General features: G+C 46.9%; 1 protein-coding gene across 11 annotated transcripts in view; it reads right to left on the reverse strand.

Moving 5' to 3' along the window:
• The window catches only part of FHOD3 (formin homology 2 domain containing 3), a 415781-nt gene that overhangs the window by 212625 nt on the left and 186283 nt on the right, over positions 1 to 16873 (reverse strand). For all 11 annotated transcript variants that reach the window (XM_064160772.1, XM_064160770.1, XM_064160768.1 and 8 more), the window contains exon 5: positions 9294 to 9399. In XM_064160772.1, the coding sequence (XP_064016842.1) occupies positions 9294 to 9399 (106 nt within the window). The remainder of the gene's footprint in view (positions 1 to 9293; positions 9400 to 16873) is intronic.

Raw genomic sequence — 16873 nt, forward strand, 5'->3', positions numbered from 1 at the left:
CTTCAGGAAAATAAACCTGGTATGCCTAATCATGTGCTGCCTGTTCCTGTTTACCTGGGGCTGGGAGATACCCCTGGACAACGGGAAGGTGGTTTAAAGTTCTCCAGTTCACACTGTAACAGGAATAATGCAAAGATATGCCTGATACACGCTACCAGCTCCATTTACATTGCTCCTGTCTGTCTTACTGCTGTGGTACCAACCCAGCAAGGCACATCTATTTAGGTCAGATACAGCCTCACACAGATGGAATTTCCACTCTTTTGATATTCACACAAGCTCTTCTGATACATTCCATCACATATATTCACTGTAGAAAAACGTGCTCCCCCATAGAATCATAGAATCAACCAGGTTGGAAGAGACCTCCAAGATCATCCAGTCCAAACTATCACCCAGCCCTATCCAGTCAACTAGACCATGGCACTAAGTGCCTCAGCCAGGCTTTGCTTGAAGACCCCCAGGGACAGTGCCTGGGCAGCCCATTCCAATGCCAATCACTCTCTCTGTGAAGAACTTCTTCCTAACATCCAGCCTATACCTACCCTGGCACAACTTGAGACTGTGTCCCCTTGTTCTATTGCTGGTTGCCTGGCAGAAGAGGCCACCCCCCACCTGGCTACAATGCCCCTTCAGGTAGTTGTAGACAGTAATAAGATCACCCCTGAGCCTCCTCTTCTCCAGGCTAAACAGGCCCAGCTTCCTCAACCTCTCCTCATAGGATTTGTGTTCCAGGCCCCTCACCAGCTTCGTTGCCCTTCTCTGGACATGTTCCAGCACCTCAACATCTCTCTTGAATTGAGGGGCCCAGAACTGGACACAGTACCATGCTAAACACTAAACCCAACCTTTAACACAAAAGGCCAAAGCCAAATAACCTGTCAAGGCGAAGGAGGGAAATTCAAGAGCACTGGAAGTGTTTGTGCCTTTGTAAGGAGAAGTCTTTTTGATAACAAGAAAGCCAGACGAGACCTGGGAATGGCTCATCCCTCTGCTGCAGGCAGCCTATAAACCCCAAGCACTCCTAACAGCAGCTGGCGTGATGCAGAAATGCCACTGCCTCGCTGATAGCTTCACGTCTGCCTGTCAGAACGAAAGGGTTATCAGCAGCACCTTCCACTGCCTGCTTGCAAAACCTCAGCCTCACCTTTGACTCTCTGCAGATGCCTGCCGTTTCGGGGCACCGAGGGCGCTGGTGGCAGACAGTAACCAGATGCTATTTCCCCACGCAGCGCTGAGCCGCGGCGGGAATCTAATCTGATTTCCCGGAATACGCAGCACAGCCCTGCCCCGGGAGTCGGCTGCAGGTGGCATCACAAGCCTCTGCCTTCAGAAATAGGCCTAAGGCATCTGTGATTGAGCTGCCTGCTTGCTGCTTTAGGGAACCTGACCCTCCTCCTGGGCATCCATCAGTGACTCTGACTCGCTCCTCTGCACGTTTGACTACCTTGTCAAATGGTTCAGTGCCTCCCGATCCCAACAGCAAACTGGCTTTATGCTTTACAACCAGGAGCTCCTGCAGGAATTCTTCTCCAGCTACACTGCACTGATTCATTCAAAGCCAATACAAAATGCAGATTCAGAAGCATCTTGCAGCAGCAGGAAGGGTAACTGCCCAGATATGACCATATATGCCCTTTCTCTTCACCTCTCTCTGCAAAGCTTGACTCCATTTACCACCTAGGAAGGTGAAGGATCACAGGCTCCCCCAGCTTCATGCCCCAGGGAAGGACCACAAAGTTTCAGACTCAGTTCCCAGTGCTGGCCTCCAGGAAGTTGCTGCTTCTCTTGGGAGCTTCTTCAGCCCTGGCCATTCACATCTGCCCAAACTGCAGATACCAGGCGTCCTGGTAGGCATAAATCCTGCCGGGCAGGTTTAACTCCTGCTGTCCTCCTTCTCTTGCGGGGTCCAGGAGCGAGTCAGACGAGCAAAGGGTTTGGTCCCAGCAAAGCCTTGAGGGCTAGGGGACTTAGCACCATGTGTCAGGTGTCTTGTGCTGCCCTCACCATGCCTTGCATGTGGTCAAAGGAGGCAGGAAGCTTTGAATTCATTGGCAGGCATAGTGGTGCTAGTGCCTACTGGCCAGTTTGACTTTCACACTGATGTATTTAAGAGGGGGTGAATTAGAAACTGCGCTGGTCTGCACCAGCCTTGGCCTGCACCAGCCATGCTGCCTCTCATCGTTGGCTGCTTGCTAAAGGCAGCGGCCAGGTGTTGCAGCTAACTCCAGTGGCTTAGCAGCATCTCCTTCCCCTCTGCCTGCAATATTTTGTATTTCACCCCGGGATCATTATCCTGACTTTGAGAGTGTCTCTGATACAGGCGACTTACTCATAGAATCAACTAGGTTGGAAGAGACCTCCAAGGTCATCCAGTCCAACCTAGCATCCAGCCCTAACCAATCACCTAGACCATGGCACTAAGTGCCTCAGCATCACGAGTACATCTGCTGGAGTGAATGCCAAGACTCCATAGGCATAGTTAGAATTCTTCCTGTTCTTGTGTTCCCGTTTTCCAAGTTCTGATTGTTTAAACTGTTTAATTCTGTGCAATTGCTTCCTGTCACCAAAAATCCAAAGAACCTCAGGGAATTTCCCTGATTTTTGACTATTAATAATAAAAAATAATATTCATACAGAAATGAATTGTCACCATTCATAACGAGCATTCATTTCCAATGCACCAGGCTTGAAGGGAATTACTCCAGTGGACTTCTAGGTAACTTAAACACACAGCAAAACTCAACATGTGATTTGGAATGGTTTTCCACACATGATTTCTGGGGTTTAAAAAACTTAACTTCTTGTTTGCATTTTGGAATTCACATAGGATTTGAGACACATTAACTGTTCATAGTTTTATATTTCAGGACTAAAATCTGGTAGAAGCCTGACAAAAAATTACTTAAAAGTCCTGAAGGGCCTTGCAAAATGAAGAGAGAAAGTAACACTGGGGATACACACACAAAAAAGAAAGAGCAATCTTTTCCAACCTAAATGATCCTGTGATTCTATATATGTTTAACTTCAGATTTTAATGCTAGTTTGGAGTTTTGGAGGAGGGAGGAGTCAACTTAAAGCTCAAATATTGCCTCAAATCATAACTTCTGCCAAGCAATTGTTTTCCTTTGTTTCTTCTTCTTAAAAAAAAACCACACTAAAAAGCCCAAGGAAAATTAAAACCATCTCTCATCCAGACACCCAGCCCAAATCTCTACTCCTCATGTAAGCACACAGCTCTCACTACATCAGAGAGCTGCATCCAAAAGCCGAGTTTGACTCAAAGGTGGTCTAGAACAAGCACAGGCTGATGACCCATCTTAGCTCGTTATAATTTTATCCTATGGCAAGGTCAAGGCCTTTCCCTACTCAGGCCAGACACTGACTTGTGGCTTTCAGACCACAGGAACAAATTCTAGGTTTCATCTAAGTATGGATACCTCTAAACACCGATTTGAACCCATAAGCAGGCAACTGGGCACCCAACTATACAAATACACTCTAGTAACGACACTGGATAACTTTTGACAGGCTCCCCACTGGTGGTGAGGAACAGACAGGATAGGATCCTACCAGGCAGAGCTTCTCAGACCGTGACATCACCAGACTCATCCTGACCCCTCACATCTCACATAGTCAGTGCACTTCAAAAATATTTAAGCCTTGGGCTACAGACCCTGCTTTTCTCACTCTCTCAACATCACTGAACAAATTAACTAAAACCATGGAGACTGCCATAATTCAATCAATTACTTAGTCTGTGCTCAGTCATGGCACTTAATGTGCTGCTTTCTCATTCTATGCAAGGAATAAAAGATCTCAACATTATTCCAAGAACATATTCAAATTTACACTAAGATTTATATTAATCCTCAGCAGTTGTGAACAGTTCAATTTATTTTTCACCAATTTCATAGAATCAACCAGCTTGGAAGAGACCTCCAACATCATCCACTCCAACCTAGCACCCAGCCCTAGCCAATCAACCAGACCATGGCACTAAGTGCCCCAGCCAGGCTTTGCCTGAACACCTCCAGGGATGGCGACTCCACCACCTCCCTGGGCAGCCCATTCCAATGCCAATCACTCTCTCTACCAACAACTTCTTCATAACACCCAGCCTAGACCTGCCCTGGCACAGCTTCAGCCTGTGTCCCCTTGTTCTGTTGCTGGTTGCCTGGCAGAAGAGCCCAACCCCACTTGGCTACAGCCTCCCTTCAGGTAGTTGTAGACAGCAATGAGGTCACCCCTAAGCCTCCTCTTCTGCAGGCTAAATAACTCCAGCTCCCTCAGCCTCTCCTCATAGGGTTTGTTAATGTTTAGGGGACATCCACCACACTGCCATCTTGCAACCGGGACAGAAGCTTTTAACTTCAGCGCTATCAACAAAGTTCATCATCCTGATGAATCCTCATCACCACGGGAAGGAAAAATGGCAGGGTGGAATGGATTGAGAGACTGTTTCCATCGGGGTAAAAATCATCCCTGAAACACAGACTTTCTTTAGATAAGTGTAGGAATTCTCAGGAATAGCTAAGAATAAATTTAGGATGAAGAACAATTTCTAAACTCTTGAGGGAAGCCCTGGTTACTGTTGTGTGCTAGTTAGAAGCAAGCTAGAATGTTTTGGTAACAGAACTAGATAACAGGCAGTGAAATGAAAACAATTGATGTCAGCTTCTCTCACAGTCTCGCTGAGAGCTCTGGGAAGAAGTAAAACATTCTCCATTTTGTCTTTTCTTCTGCCTTTGCCTTCAGACCTGGTCACATCTCATTAACCTTGCTCCTACTAACCTTGCTCCCTAGCCTCTTGGCTGCACCTCTCTTCTTCCTGAGAACTGGGGTAAGGTTGAGAGGGCCGGGGGAGGTGTTGGGGTGGTTTGAGAGCCCCTCCTGGGGACTCAGGTTTCTGGGAGGGGAGTTGTGCTTTTGTATTGTTTATCCTTTGTATATTTCTGTATATAATTGTATATAACTGTATATATTGTAAATAGCTGCTTGTAAATTCTGCTAGCTGTAAATAAATTGCTTCATCTCTATTCCCAGGGTCCGTCTGAGTTAGCTGGGGCAAATACAAAGTGTGGGGGGGCGGGTAAGAGCCCAAACCATCACATGTTGGTTTAGACTTTACACTGACACAGGGGAACAGCTCGGGAACAACCCTAGTTGAGGGGAGCACAGCAGATATAAGCAGCCTCTCGTTAGCACTGGATTCCTCAGTGCTGTGTGTGTAAGTCACACCTGGTGTACACGCGGCAGAGTTAAGGGCAAGCAGAGTGCTGCCCGCAGGAACCTTCTCTTCCAGTCCCACTGAGCTCAGTGAACGTTTGGTTATTGCTAGTTACTTCTAGAGCCCATATGACTGATTGTATCATGTTCCCAGGACTGTGTGAAGAACCAATTATTACTAAAATTAGTGGTCTGGGGGGGGGGGGTGTGGTGTGTGTGTGAGACTCCCAAATAGCAACATTAATGAACAGTATCAATTTCTGAACATACCATTTTGCAATCCATTAACGACCCCTCCATTACACAGGGGGGCTGCAGGACTAGCCAGGGCTTGGGCTGGGAGGCCTCTCAGACGCTCTCAACACCTTTCATGCTTCCTCAGTTGGAATTTTCAATTGGTGGCTGCAAAACCCAGCTGAAGGGCAAAGATGCCACCCTGCCACGCTACACGAATGCTGAGCTCACAAAGAGCTCAATCCCTAGACTGAAAGCCAGACTGTACTATGCAGCTCCCTCATTTTGCTTCTAGTCTGAATTTTCTGAGATAATCTATGGTCAGTTTCCTTGCACAAATTTCCTTCTGCTGTAAAGAACAGCTCTTTCTTGCCTTTGTTTCTTTCAGGTGCCAGGTTTCACTTTTTAAGTATATACAAGCCACTACTCAAGTACATTTATTTCATTGTACAACTATGGGCATAGGATATAGTCTATGGTACTGTTTTGGTTTCTTACACTCCCAAAACCTGCTGTTTGTACAGTTGAATTGGCCTAGTAGGGCATAAATCCTGACAGACAGGTTTAACCCTTGCTCTCCTCCTTCTGTTGCAGGGTCCAGGCGTGAGTAGATAAGCAAACAATAAGAGTTCATCCCCAGCAAAGCCTTGAGGGCTAGGGCACTTAGCACCACAAGTCAGGTGTCTTGCACTGCCCTCACCATGCCTGCATGGTCAAAGGAGGCAGGAAGCTTTGAATTCGTTGGCCAGAAAATGGTGCCAGTGCCTATTGGCCAGTTTGACTTTCACACTGAAGTATTTAAGGGGGATGATTTAGAAACCCTGCCTTTCTACAGTAGCCTTTCTGCAGTGCCTTTCTGCATTCAGCCTTTGTCTGCAGGGAGCCAGCCTCTCTCTGGTTTGCAGCTGATTAACAGGCAGCCGCATGTTGCAGCTAACACTAGTGGCTTAGCAGCATCTCCTTCCTCCTCTGCCTGTGCTAGTTTGAAGCTAGCTAGAATGTTTTGGTGAGAAGGATTAGATCACAGGCTGTGAAAGAGAAACAATGATGTCCATTTCACTCATAGGCTTGCTGAGATGTATAAGAACAGAAGTATGAACATAGATAAGGCAGTTCGAGCAATGCCTGGGCTTTGAGCTGCATTTCTCTCTAACCTTACCCTCCGTCTCTCTGATTAATCCACTTGCTCCCTAACCCCTCTGGCCAACCCTCCATTCTTCCCTGGGGCACAAAGCAATGCCTGGGCTAAGGTAGAGGTGCAAACTGCATTATCTATGTTTGTGTTCTTGTTCCTCTCCATCTCAGCAAGCCTATGAGTGCAGCAGCCATCACCACTGGTTCCTTTGCCCAGCCTAGCATCTAATCCCTCTCACCAAAATCTCCCAGCTAGGCTCAAACTAGCACAACACCTCTGCAAAAGCATGTCAAAACCCCCAAGATACGACAGATGAAATCCACTGCTGTCCACACAGGAGCCAAAAATGTTATTTCTTTCTTTATCTTGATGCTTGCATTTTTTGAGAGTTGTTTGTTTGTTTTTTCTGGATGGATAAAAGCCTTGATAATGATTTCTGAAGAGCTACACAGTTTACAAGCTCTCAAGTCAGACCAGGGTGCTAGAGATTATATCAGGTGATGTTTATCATGATATTAAGGCTCTCAGGGAGTGCTAGGACTTGGGGGAATGGAGCAAAGCTGGAGGGGAGTAGGTTCAGGCTGGAAATGAGGAGGAAGTAGTTCAGCAGGAGAGTGGTGAGAGGCTGGAATGGGTTGCCCAGGGAGGTGGTTGAGGCCTCATGGCTGGAGGTGTTTCAGGCCAGGCTGGCTGAGGCTGTGTGCAGCCTGCTCTAGGGTAGGGTGTCCCTGGGCATGGCAGGAGGGTTGGAACTGGCTGCTCCTTGCAGTCCCTTTCAACCCTGACTGATTCTGTGATTGTGTGATGAATGCATCCAATTTAATGAATGCAACAAATGCCCTCAATCTCTCTGCCATGCTCAGAAGATGGTGAGATTATTAGCAGAGGGAGAGTACATTGGCAATCTACCTGCTAGCACAGATGGCACCAATTACACCCTGATTTCCTCTACTGTACACAGTGGCATTTTAAAGGTGGTCAGGCAGGACATGTGGCCCTCTGCCTGCCCTGTTCTGAGCAACAGTCTCTGCAAAGTCCTCCCCAAATGCTAGAAATGAGAGGACTAAGCTCCTAATTCTGCCCTCATTTATTTCTAGTCAATGTGTGCAGGAAGTGTTGCCTGGGCTTTGAGCTGCATTTCTCTCTAACCTTACCCTCCATCTCTCTGAGTAGTCCACTTGCTTCCTAACCCCCTTGGCCGACCCTCCATTCTTCCTTGGGGCACAAGACAATGTCTGGGCTAAGGTAGAGGGGTGGGAGAACGTGGAAGGGAGCTCAGGAGCCCCTCCTGGGGACTCAGGTTTCTGGGAGGGCTGTTGTGTTTCTGTATTACCATTTACCTTTTATATACTGTAAATATCTGCTTGTATATTGTGCTAAGCTGTAAATATAAGCTACATTCAATTTCTAGAGCAAGCTGAGTCTAGTTTGGGTGATTCTCCAAAGGGGGGTGGGGAGCACCCAAGTCACCACACACCCCGGGATCATCACGAGTTTGAAAGTGTCTTTCATACAAGAGACTTACTCAGGGGCCAAAGAGCTGTGAGTACATCTGCTGGAGTGAATGCCAAGACTCTGTAGGCATAGTTAGAATTCTTCCTGTTCTCACATTGTTGTTCTCCAAGTTCTGATTGTTTACACTGTTTAATTCTGTGCAATTGCTTCCTGTCGACCGAAAATCCAAAGACCCTCAGGGAATTTCCCTGATTTTTTAATAGTAATAATAAAAACATGAATATAGAAATAGTCATAACTCAAAAAAATTATTAGTTTCCACTGCACTAATCATCACATTCTTTGCATGAACTCACCCTTCCTGTTTGCACCTTTGCTTTCAATAACTTAGTATTTCTTGTTCCTACAAAATGCTTCTCCTTACTTTTCTGGTTTTGCTCCTCAGTTTATAGTTTGAGTTTTGGCAGCTAAGCATATCAAAGTGCTATTTCTAAAGACAGCTCTATATGTCAGCCTAAGAAAATTCAAGGGAACAATCCGTCACAACTAAGTGTTCATTAGCTCTATTTACACTGAGATCACCTAGCAGCAAAGATGCTTTGGTGGGACTGTTCTCCCCTCTCTCACAAGCCCTTGATCTAATAATGAAAGAACTCTCCCACTCTGCAGCCTGGCTACCCTCATTAAATGAAAAGCTCATGCATTCATTTGGATGACAGCACAATAAATCAGCTTTCTCCTAGGGTAGCACATCTTTTCCACATGACTCTCTAAACTCCACCTCTGTTAGCTACTTTTTAAGTGCAAAGAGCAGAATCTAAACCTCTGATTATCTCTTTAAACTGTTAAAGTGTCATAGAGCTAAAACCTGTTTCCAGCCAACGGACTTCAGACATGAGCATGTATGTCACTGGTTACTCCGTAGCTGCAAATCCTACTCCAAGAAGTTATTTTGCTCAGTGTCCTTTGACATTTACAATTATTCAGTGAAAGCTTGAGAGTGCCTTTTCTTAGAATTACAGATTGTCAATGCAACAACCTACAAGCAAAGCTGAACAAGACAGAGACTGCCAACATTTGGCTTTTCCAGTTAACTCTGGCAGCATGAATGGCCACTTAATTATCCTGTATAACATGCAAGAATTGGGACCAAACCAGAAATGTATTTCAAGACACCTAACAAAAAGTTGCAGCAGACCTGTGAAAGCTTCAGGGCAATAAAGAATAGTGAAGGCTTTACCTCTCAGGATGTAGTTCTGATAGTTCTGGTCTGCCTCCGCTCCCACTTTGATTAAGCACGTCAGACCTTCCGCAACCACAAACTCATGAACCAAGTCCTTGTCATCCTGCCGCGGGAGAAGAGAAAAAGGGGCACTATAACTTTGAGAGATAAACAAACAAGGCACATTATAATGTAAGGCACTAATGCATGCCTGCTACATTGGCTTCATGTTCCAGATGATGTAAGCAAGCTGCTGTAAAAGTTGTTATCCAGAAGAGCAGAAGTTGAATACTGAATTTGAATAGATGAAAACAAATACATAAATGCAGAGCAAGAAGCATAGACTCAACCAGGTTGGAAGAGACCTCCAACCTGGCACCCAGCCAACTAGGCCATGGCACTAAGTGCCTCATCCAGGCTTTGCTTGACAAGCTTTTACCTTTAAGTAAACTATGAAAGAATAAAATCAATAAAATATGAATGTGATTCTTTTTTCATTAAAGACAGACATACCCCATGATATTATAATCCCATCACATCATATAAAAAGACATCCTTAAAGGGTCAGGATCAACAAGAAAAGCTCATCTTTAAGCCTCAGTGCTGTTCCAGTTTCAGTAGTCCATGCAACAATACTTTAAAACTGGTTCTTTTTGCAATGCAATATCACATTCGTTACCTTATGTCTCAGTTCTACTTAGATTTCCCAGGGACTCAAACAGAGTTAACAGAACCAGTAACAATTTATAGGATGCCTATTCCTCCTCCCCCTTCTTTGTCAAAGAAAAAGACTTAGATGTAGAGAGAGAAAAGGTAAAGCACACCCAAATAATCTCACTTCAATTTGGAAGTTAAAAGAGGAAAACTTTAACAACATATAAAAGTTATTTGAGGTAGGGGAGATACAAAAAAGCTATAGGGAAGGGAAAGCAAGACACAAAATACCTCATTGCAAGCATATTTGATGGCAATGGCTTTGTCTACCTCATGAATTATGGCCACATGGTAAAACAAAGAGTAGCAGGATACACAACAGTGATGGTGGCAAGCAGGGAGGCAGGGTGAGAGAGAGCAGCAGGAAGTTCCTCTGCTTTTATAGGGGCTCGACAGGCAGTGGGAGTGGGCAAACAGCCACACCTGGCAGCGTTCAGACCCACCCCTGGGGAGGGGGTCAGGAGGACCTGGGGTCAAGCTCAAGACCACTCCCCCAGGTCTTTACACCTTAAGATAGTATTAACTGTGCTTTAGAATGGGCAAGTGCACTGCTGAATAGAACACCAGTAGATGATGTTCTGCACTGTGATGTTAACCACAGCAAACCTAAAAGAAAACCAACCTTCAGGAGCTCATGGGAGCTGTTCAAGTGACTCACAGTTTTTAAACCACTGCTTCTTTACTCAGAATGGCAGCAGAGTGGCAGCACCCCACAGGTATGTGACACCAAAGAGGGGAGGGCTTTAGTGGGTGCTGCAGCCACACTGCTCTGCCAGAGGAGCACAGAAAACCCTATCCAAAGCTTGCTGCTTTCTCTTGGAGAAGGCTCACCCAGAGAAACAGGAGGCTATTCAAAACTTGATTAAACACAACTTAATGAATTAGCTGTAAAAGGTAGGCATAAAACCCATTAACAATAATGTGATGGCTTGGGTGTTCCCTGCCTCCCCCCTACTTTGGAAATCACCCAGACTAGACTCAGCCAGCTCTGGAAATATGAATGAAGCTATTTATTTACAGCTGGCACAATATACAAGCAGATATTTACAGTCTATACAGTTATAGACAGAAATAGACAAGGTAAAAGGTAACACAGAAACACAACTCCCCTCCCAGAAACCTGAGTTCCCAGGAGGGGCTCTCAACCACCCCTGCACCTTCCCCCTGCCCCTCTCAACCTTGCCCCAGTGCCAAGGAAGAATGGAGGTTCAGCCAGGGGGTTAGGAAGTAAAGTGGATTAGTCAGAGAAATGGAGGGTGAGGTCAGAGAGAGATGCAGCTCAGAGCTCCCCAGCAGGAGAAGTTTCTTATCTATGTTTTGATTCGTGTTCTTATACATCTCAGCAAGCCTGGGAGTGAGGTAGACATCACCATTGCTTTCCTTTCACAGCCTGTAATCTAGTTCTTCTCACCCAAACACTCCAGCCTGCTTCAAACTAGCACAAATATTAATGAAAAAAAAAGCCACTGTGGACAATCACAGCTGCCAAGCTCCTTCATTGGAGCATTCTTACTGCAAGTGTTCAGGCACAGCAGTGCATTAGATAGAGCTTTCAGCTTTCCAGAAAAGCAGCCCTGTGAAGGCAAGACTCAGAGAGTATCTCTTTTGTTGAGAATGATTCCTGACTTAGCTGCAATCACTTTCAAAACTGTCTAGAGAAATAAAATAATTGAGACCCTTCTAGTGTGACAATTTGCTTAGTGCAAATTTCTTTCAGCCTTGTACTTTATTTCTTCTTCATTTCCTTCTCTCACCGGAGCTCAGTTACATATTTCTCAAAGGCTGACCAAATGGGAGATCACACAATCATAGAATCAGTCAGGGCTGGAAGGGAGCACAAGGAGCAGCCAGTTCCAACCCCCCTGCCATGGCCAGGGACACCCTACCCTAGAGCAGGCTGCACACAGCCTCAGCCAGCCTGGCCTTAAGCACCTCCAGCCATGGGGCCCCAACCACCTCCCTGGGCAACCCATTCCAGCCTCTCACCACTCTCATGCTCAACAACTTCCTCCTCACCTCCACTCTGACCCTCCCCACCTCCAGCTTTGCTCCATTCCCCCCAGTTGTGGCACTCCCTCACAGCCTCAAAATTCCCTCCCCAGATTTTTTGTAGCCCCCTTCAGATGCTGGAAGGCCACAAGAAGGTCACCTCAGAGCCTCCTCTTCTGCAGCCTGCACAGCCCCAATTCTTTCAGTCTGTGCTCACAGCAGAGCTGCTGCAGCCCTCTGAGCATCCTCCTGGCCCTTCTCTGGACACTCTCCAGCATCTCCATAACCCTGTTGTAATGAGGGCTCCAGAACTGGATGCAGAACTCCAGGTGGGGTCTCAACAGAGCAGAGCAGAGGGGGAGAATCACCTCCCTCCACCTACTGGCCATACTTCTGATGCAGCCCAGTCTCTGGTTGCTCTCCAGGCTGCAAGTGCACACTGCTGGCTCATGTTGAGCTTCTGGTCCACCAGCACCCCCAAGTCCCTCTCCTCAGGGCTGCTCTCCAGCCACTCACTGCCCAGCCTGCATTTGTGTTTGGGATTGCCTTGACCCAGATGCAGGACCTTGCACTTGGTTTTGTTGAACCTGAGCTTGGCTTGTGCCCACCTCTGCAGCCTGTCCTGGTCCCTCTGGATGGATCTCTGCCCTCCAGCCTGTGAGCTGCACCACACAGCTTGGTGTGGTCAGCAAACTTGCTGAGGCTGCACTCAGTGCCTCTGTCCATGGCACCCACAGATATGTTGACCAAGACTGGTCCCAGGACTGATCCTTAGGGACTCCACTTGTCACTGCCTCCACTGGGACATGGACCTTTTGACAGCCACTCTTAGGGTGTGGCCATCAAGCCAGCTCTTTATCCATCCAGTGGTCCACCCATCAAACCCCTGTGTCACCAGCTTTAAAATTGTAAAGTGATTGGACAATTCCTGAGGAATTTAGAAATTGAGAAAAAAAACAGGTTAAAGTTTCAGAAGGTCTAATTTGTAAAACAATAGAAATGCATCTTACACAGCCATGAGTGGAGACACAGGTGTATCACATGAGAAAGTGAATTATCTTTCAGAACATAGAGGGAGAGCAAACATACAGTCCCCCACCTCTGTGATGGTTTGGCTGTTCCCTGCCCCCACACACACTTTGGAAAATCACCCAGGCTAGACTCAGCCAAGCTGGAAATTGAGTGAAGCTTTATATTTACAGCTTAGCACAAGACACAAGCAGGTGTTTACAATCTATACAGCTACAGACAGACATAGACAAGGTAAAAAGTAACACAGAAACACAGCAGCCCTCCCAGAAACCAGAGTGCCCAGCAGGGGCTCCCAACCACCCTTCCACCTTCTCTCCACCCTTCTACCTTACCCCAGACTTTGCCTTATGTTCAAGGTTGTATAGGGTTAACACTCCAGGGGGAGTAACCCTGAACCTGACCCTAGGGGTCTTGACCCATCCCCAGGGGTGGGTCTGAACACCCCCAGGTGATGGTTAGCCCACTCCCCCCTTCCTGTCCCATAAAAGCATGAGGACTTCCTGTCCCTCTCTCTCTCTGCCTCGCTCTCTCTGCATCTCTCTCTCCATCTCTCCGCATCACTCCGCTCCCTGCACACCACACCACCACGTGGCCATCACCCACGAGGCAGCCAAAGCCACCATCACAAGCTCAGGTTGCATTTATACATTGTGTATTTTTGCTATTTTCCCTTCCCTATACCTTTTGTAACCTTCCCTACCTCCAATACCTCTTCTAAGTTATTGTTAAACATTTCCTTTTAACTTCCAAATCAAGGGAGATTGATTTATTTGGGTGTGCTTCCCTTGCCTCTCTACTTCTAACTCCTTTCTTTTGGGAAGGGAGGGAGGAGAGGGGAGGGCACTCTACAAACTGTTATTGGTTCTATCAAATTTATCTGAGTCTCTGAGAATTTAAATTAGAACCGAGACAAAGGTTAGTTTGGAGGATCAGCCAGGGGGGTTAGGAAGCAGAAGCATTAGTCAGGCAGACAGCAGGTTACAGAGAGAGCAGTTAGCCCAAAGCCAGAGAGCAAACAGCTCCCTTATCTTTGTTTGTGTTCTTGTTCCTCTCCATCTCAGCAAGCCTATGAGTGCAGCAGCCATCACCACTGGTTCCTTTCCCCAGCCTAGCATCTAATCCCTCTCACCAAAATCTCCCAGCTAGGCTCAAACCAGCACAACACCTCTGCAAAAGCATGTCAAAACCCCCAAGATACGACAGATGAAATCCACTGCTGTCCACACAGGAGCCAAAAATGTTCTTTATTTCTTTATCTTGATGCTTGCATTTTTTGAGAGTTGTTTGTTTGTTTTTTCTGGATGGATAAAAGCCTTGATAATGATTTCTGAAGAGCTACACAGTTTACAAGCTCTCAAGTCAGACCAGGGTGCTAGAGATTATATCAGGTGATGTTTATCATGATATTTAGGCTCTCAGGGAGTGCTAGGACTAGGGGGAATGGAGCAAAGCTGGAGGGGAGTAGGTTCAGGCTGGACATGAGGAGGAAGTAGTTCAGCAGGAGAGTGGTGAGAGGCTGGAATGGGTTGCCCAGGGAGGTGGTTGAGGCCTCATGGCTGGAGGTGTTTCAGGCCAGGCTGGCTGAGGCTGTGTGCAGTCTGCTCTAGGGTAGGGTGTCCCTGGGCATGGCAGGGGGGTTGGAACTGGCTGCTCCTTGTGGTCCCTTCCAACCCTGACTGATTCTATGATTGTGTGATGAATGCATCCAATTTAATGAATGCAACAAATGCCCTCAATCTCTCTGCCATGCTCAGAAGATGGTGAGATTATTAGCAGAGGGAGAGTACATTGGCAATCTACCTGCTAGCACAGATGGCACCAATTACATCCTGATTTCCTCTACTGTACACAGTGGCATTTTAAAGGTGGTCAGGCAGGACATGTGGCCCTCTGCCTGCCTTGTTCTGAGCAACAGTCTCTGCAAAGTCCTCCCCAAATGCTAGAAATGAGAGGACTAAGCTCCTAATTCTGCCCTCATTTATTTCTAGTCAATGTGTGCAGGAAGTGTTGCTCACATCCAAGTGGTGCACTTCTAAAACAACATTTTGGAACAACTGGAGTCCTGGAAAAAATGTCCTGAATGTCATGAGGATGGCCTGGACACAGCTCTGCAGCCTGTCCAGTTCCTTCTGGATGGATCCCTGTACTCTATCAAGTTGACTGTGCCACACAGCTTGGTGCCCTCTGCAGACATCTGCCCTTCCCTTGTCCACTGTTGTTGTGACCTCAAGATAAAAAGCCATCAGATTTGTCAGGCAGGACCTGCCCTTGGTGCAGCCATTGCTGGGTACCACCAATCCCCTCTGCTTTGTGTTCCATTTGCCTTAGCAGAGCCTTCAGGAGGATCTGCTCCATGATCTTGCCAGGCACAGAGGTGAGACTGACTGCTCTGGAGTTCCTGGGGTCTTCCTTTTCTCCTGTTATGGGGGCTGGGAAATGGTCTGGAATCTGACCCCTTCAGTGGGAGATGCCTCCAGGTAAAAGGTTAGCCCACTCCCATTTCCTGCCTGCAGCCCCATCCGAAGCAGGTGAACTTCCTCTTCTTTCACTCTGCCTGATGCTTCGCCTGACCAACCTTGCTGCTGCAGCTGCTCCTGCTTAGCCTGGTGGCTGGCAGCCATGTGCCTGACCAGCTGCCTCCTGCACTCCTCCTCATGGGATGTTAGGGGTGGGAAAGAAGCCAAGGAGATCACCCAGCCCAGCGCCAATCATCGAGCAGGCCAACACTATCCACCTCCACCCAGGCACTCCACTGTCACAAATCTGGTTGCCTGTGTATTTCTGTGTCTGCTTTCCTTCCCTTCTCATAAACTCCCCTGCCTTTAATCCAGTTTTTTATTGTTAAAGCCTTTTTTAACTCCCAACTGGCAGCAAGCCTGTTCTTTGGGTGTTTTCTATCCCTTGTACTCTTCTGCCTAAAGATGCTTTGTGTGGGGAGGAGGCACAGGGGGAGGCATCCCCTATTTAATTTTGTTCTGTGGGCTTTGGGTCTCCAGGAAGCCCTAAACCAGAACATTTCCCTTCTCGAGGATGGGCATTATGTTTTTCCAGTCAGCAGGAACTTCACTGCTCTGCCACAACCTTCCAGATATGATGGACAGTGGTTTAGCAACTTCATCTGCCAGTTCTCTCAGGAACTTCTGAGGGACTCCACTAGATAAAGGCCTCCAACTAGACTCTGTCCCATCAACCACAACTCTGACTTCTTTCCTTCAACCAGTTGGCACCCACATTGCTACCCAATCGTTTAGCTGTGAGGATGCTGTGGAAGATGGTGTCCAATGCTTTACTAAAATCCAGATTAACCACATCCACTGCTCTACCATCATCTATCCACCTGGTTAGGTCCTCATAACAGGCTATCAGGTTGGTCCAACCTGATCTCTCCCTGGTAAAACCACACTGACTGCTCTTAATGCACCTCTTGTCCTGGATATGTCTGAGGACAGCACCAAGGATAATCTACACTGGACAGACTTACAGTCAAATAAGCAGAACTTGACAAAGAGGAAGAACTATGGTCTGCACCTTCTTACCTTTCTGATGGACTCTGCCTGCCTCTTTGGGAGAAGTAAGAAACGTTTGGATGATAGAAAAAGCCCTGTCCCTATGTTAGTTCAGCTTCAGAGACCTTCAGGTCAACCCCCCCAAAAACAAGCAAGCAAACAAGCATTTAACAGCACACAGCCATTAAGGGCTGTTGGCATTCAGTGGAAGATAAAAATATAGGGGGGTTTAACTTAAAGATGTTCCCTATAATCTTAAACAGTGGGTGCATATTACAGTATCACCTGGAGGGAAAACAGCATTGGATTCCCAAAATAAGTCTGCTTTCTGCAGGGGGCTATTTTTTTTTTTTCCTT

Source organism: Pogoniulus pusillus, chromosome 21 (genome assembly GCF_015220805.1).
Source record: "Pogoniulus pusillus isolate bPogPus1 chromosome 21, bPogPus1.pri, whole genome shotgun sequence".
NCBI classification, from domain to species: domain Eukaryota; kingdom Metazoa; phylum Chordata; class Aves; order Piciformes; family Lybiidae; genus Pogoniulus; species Pogoniulus pusillus.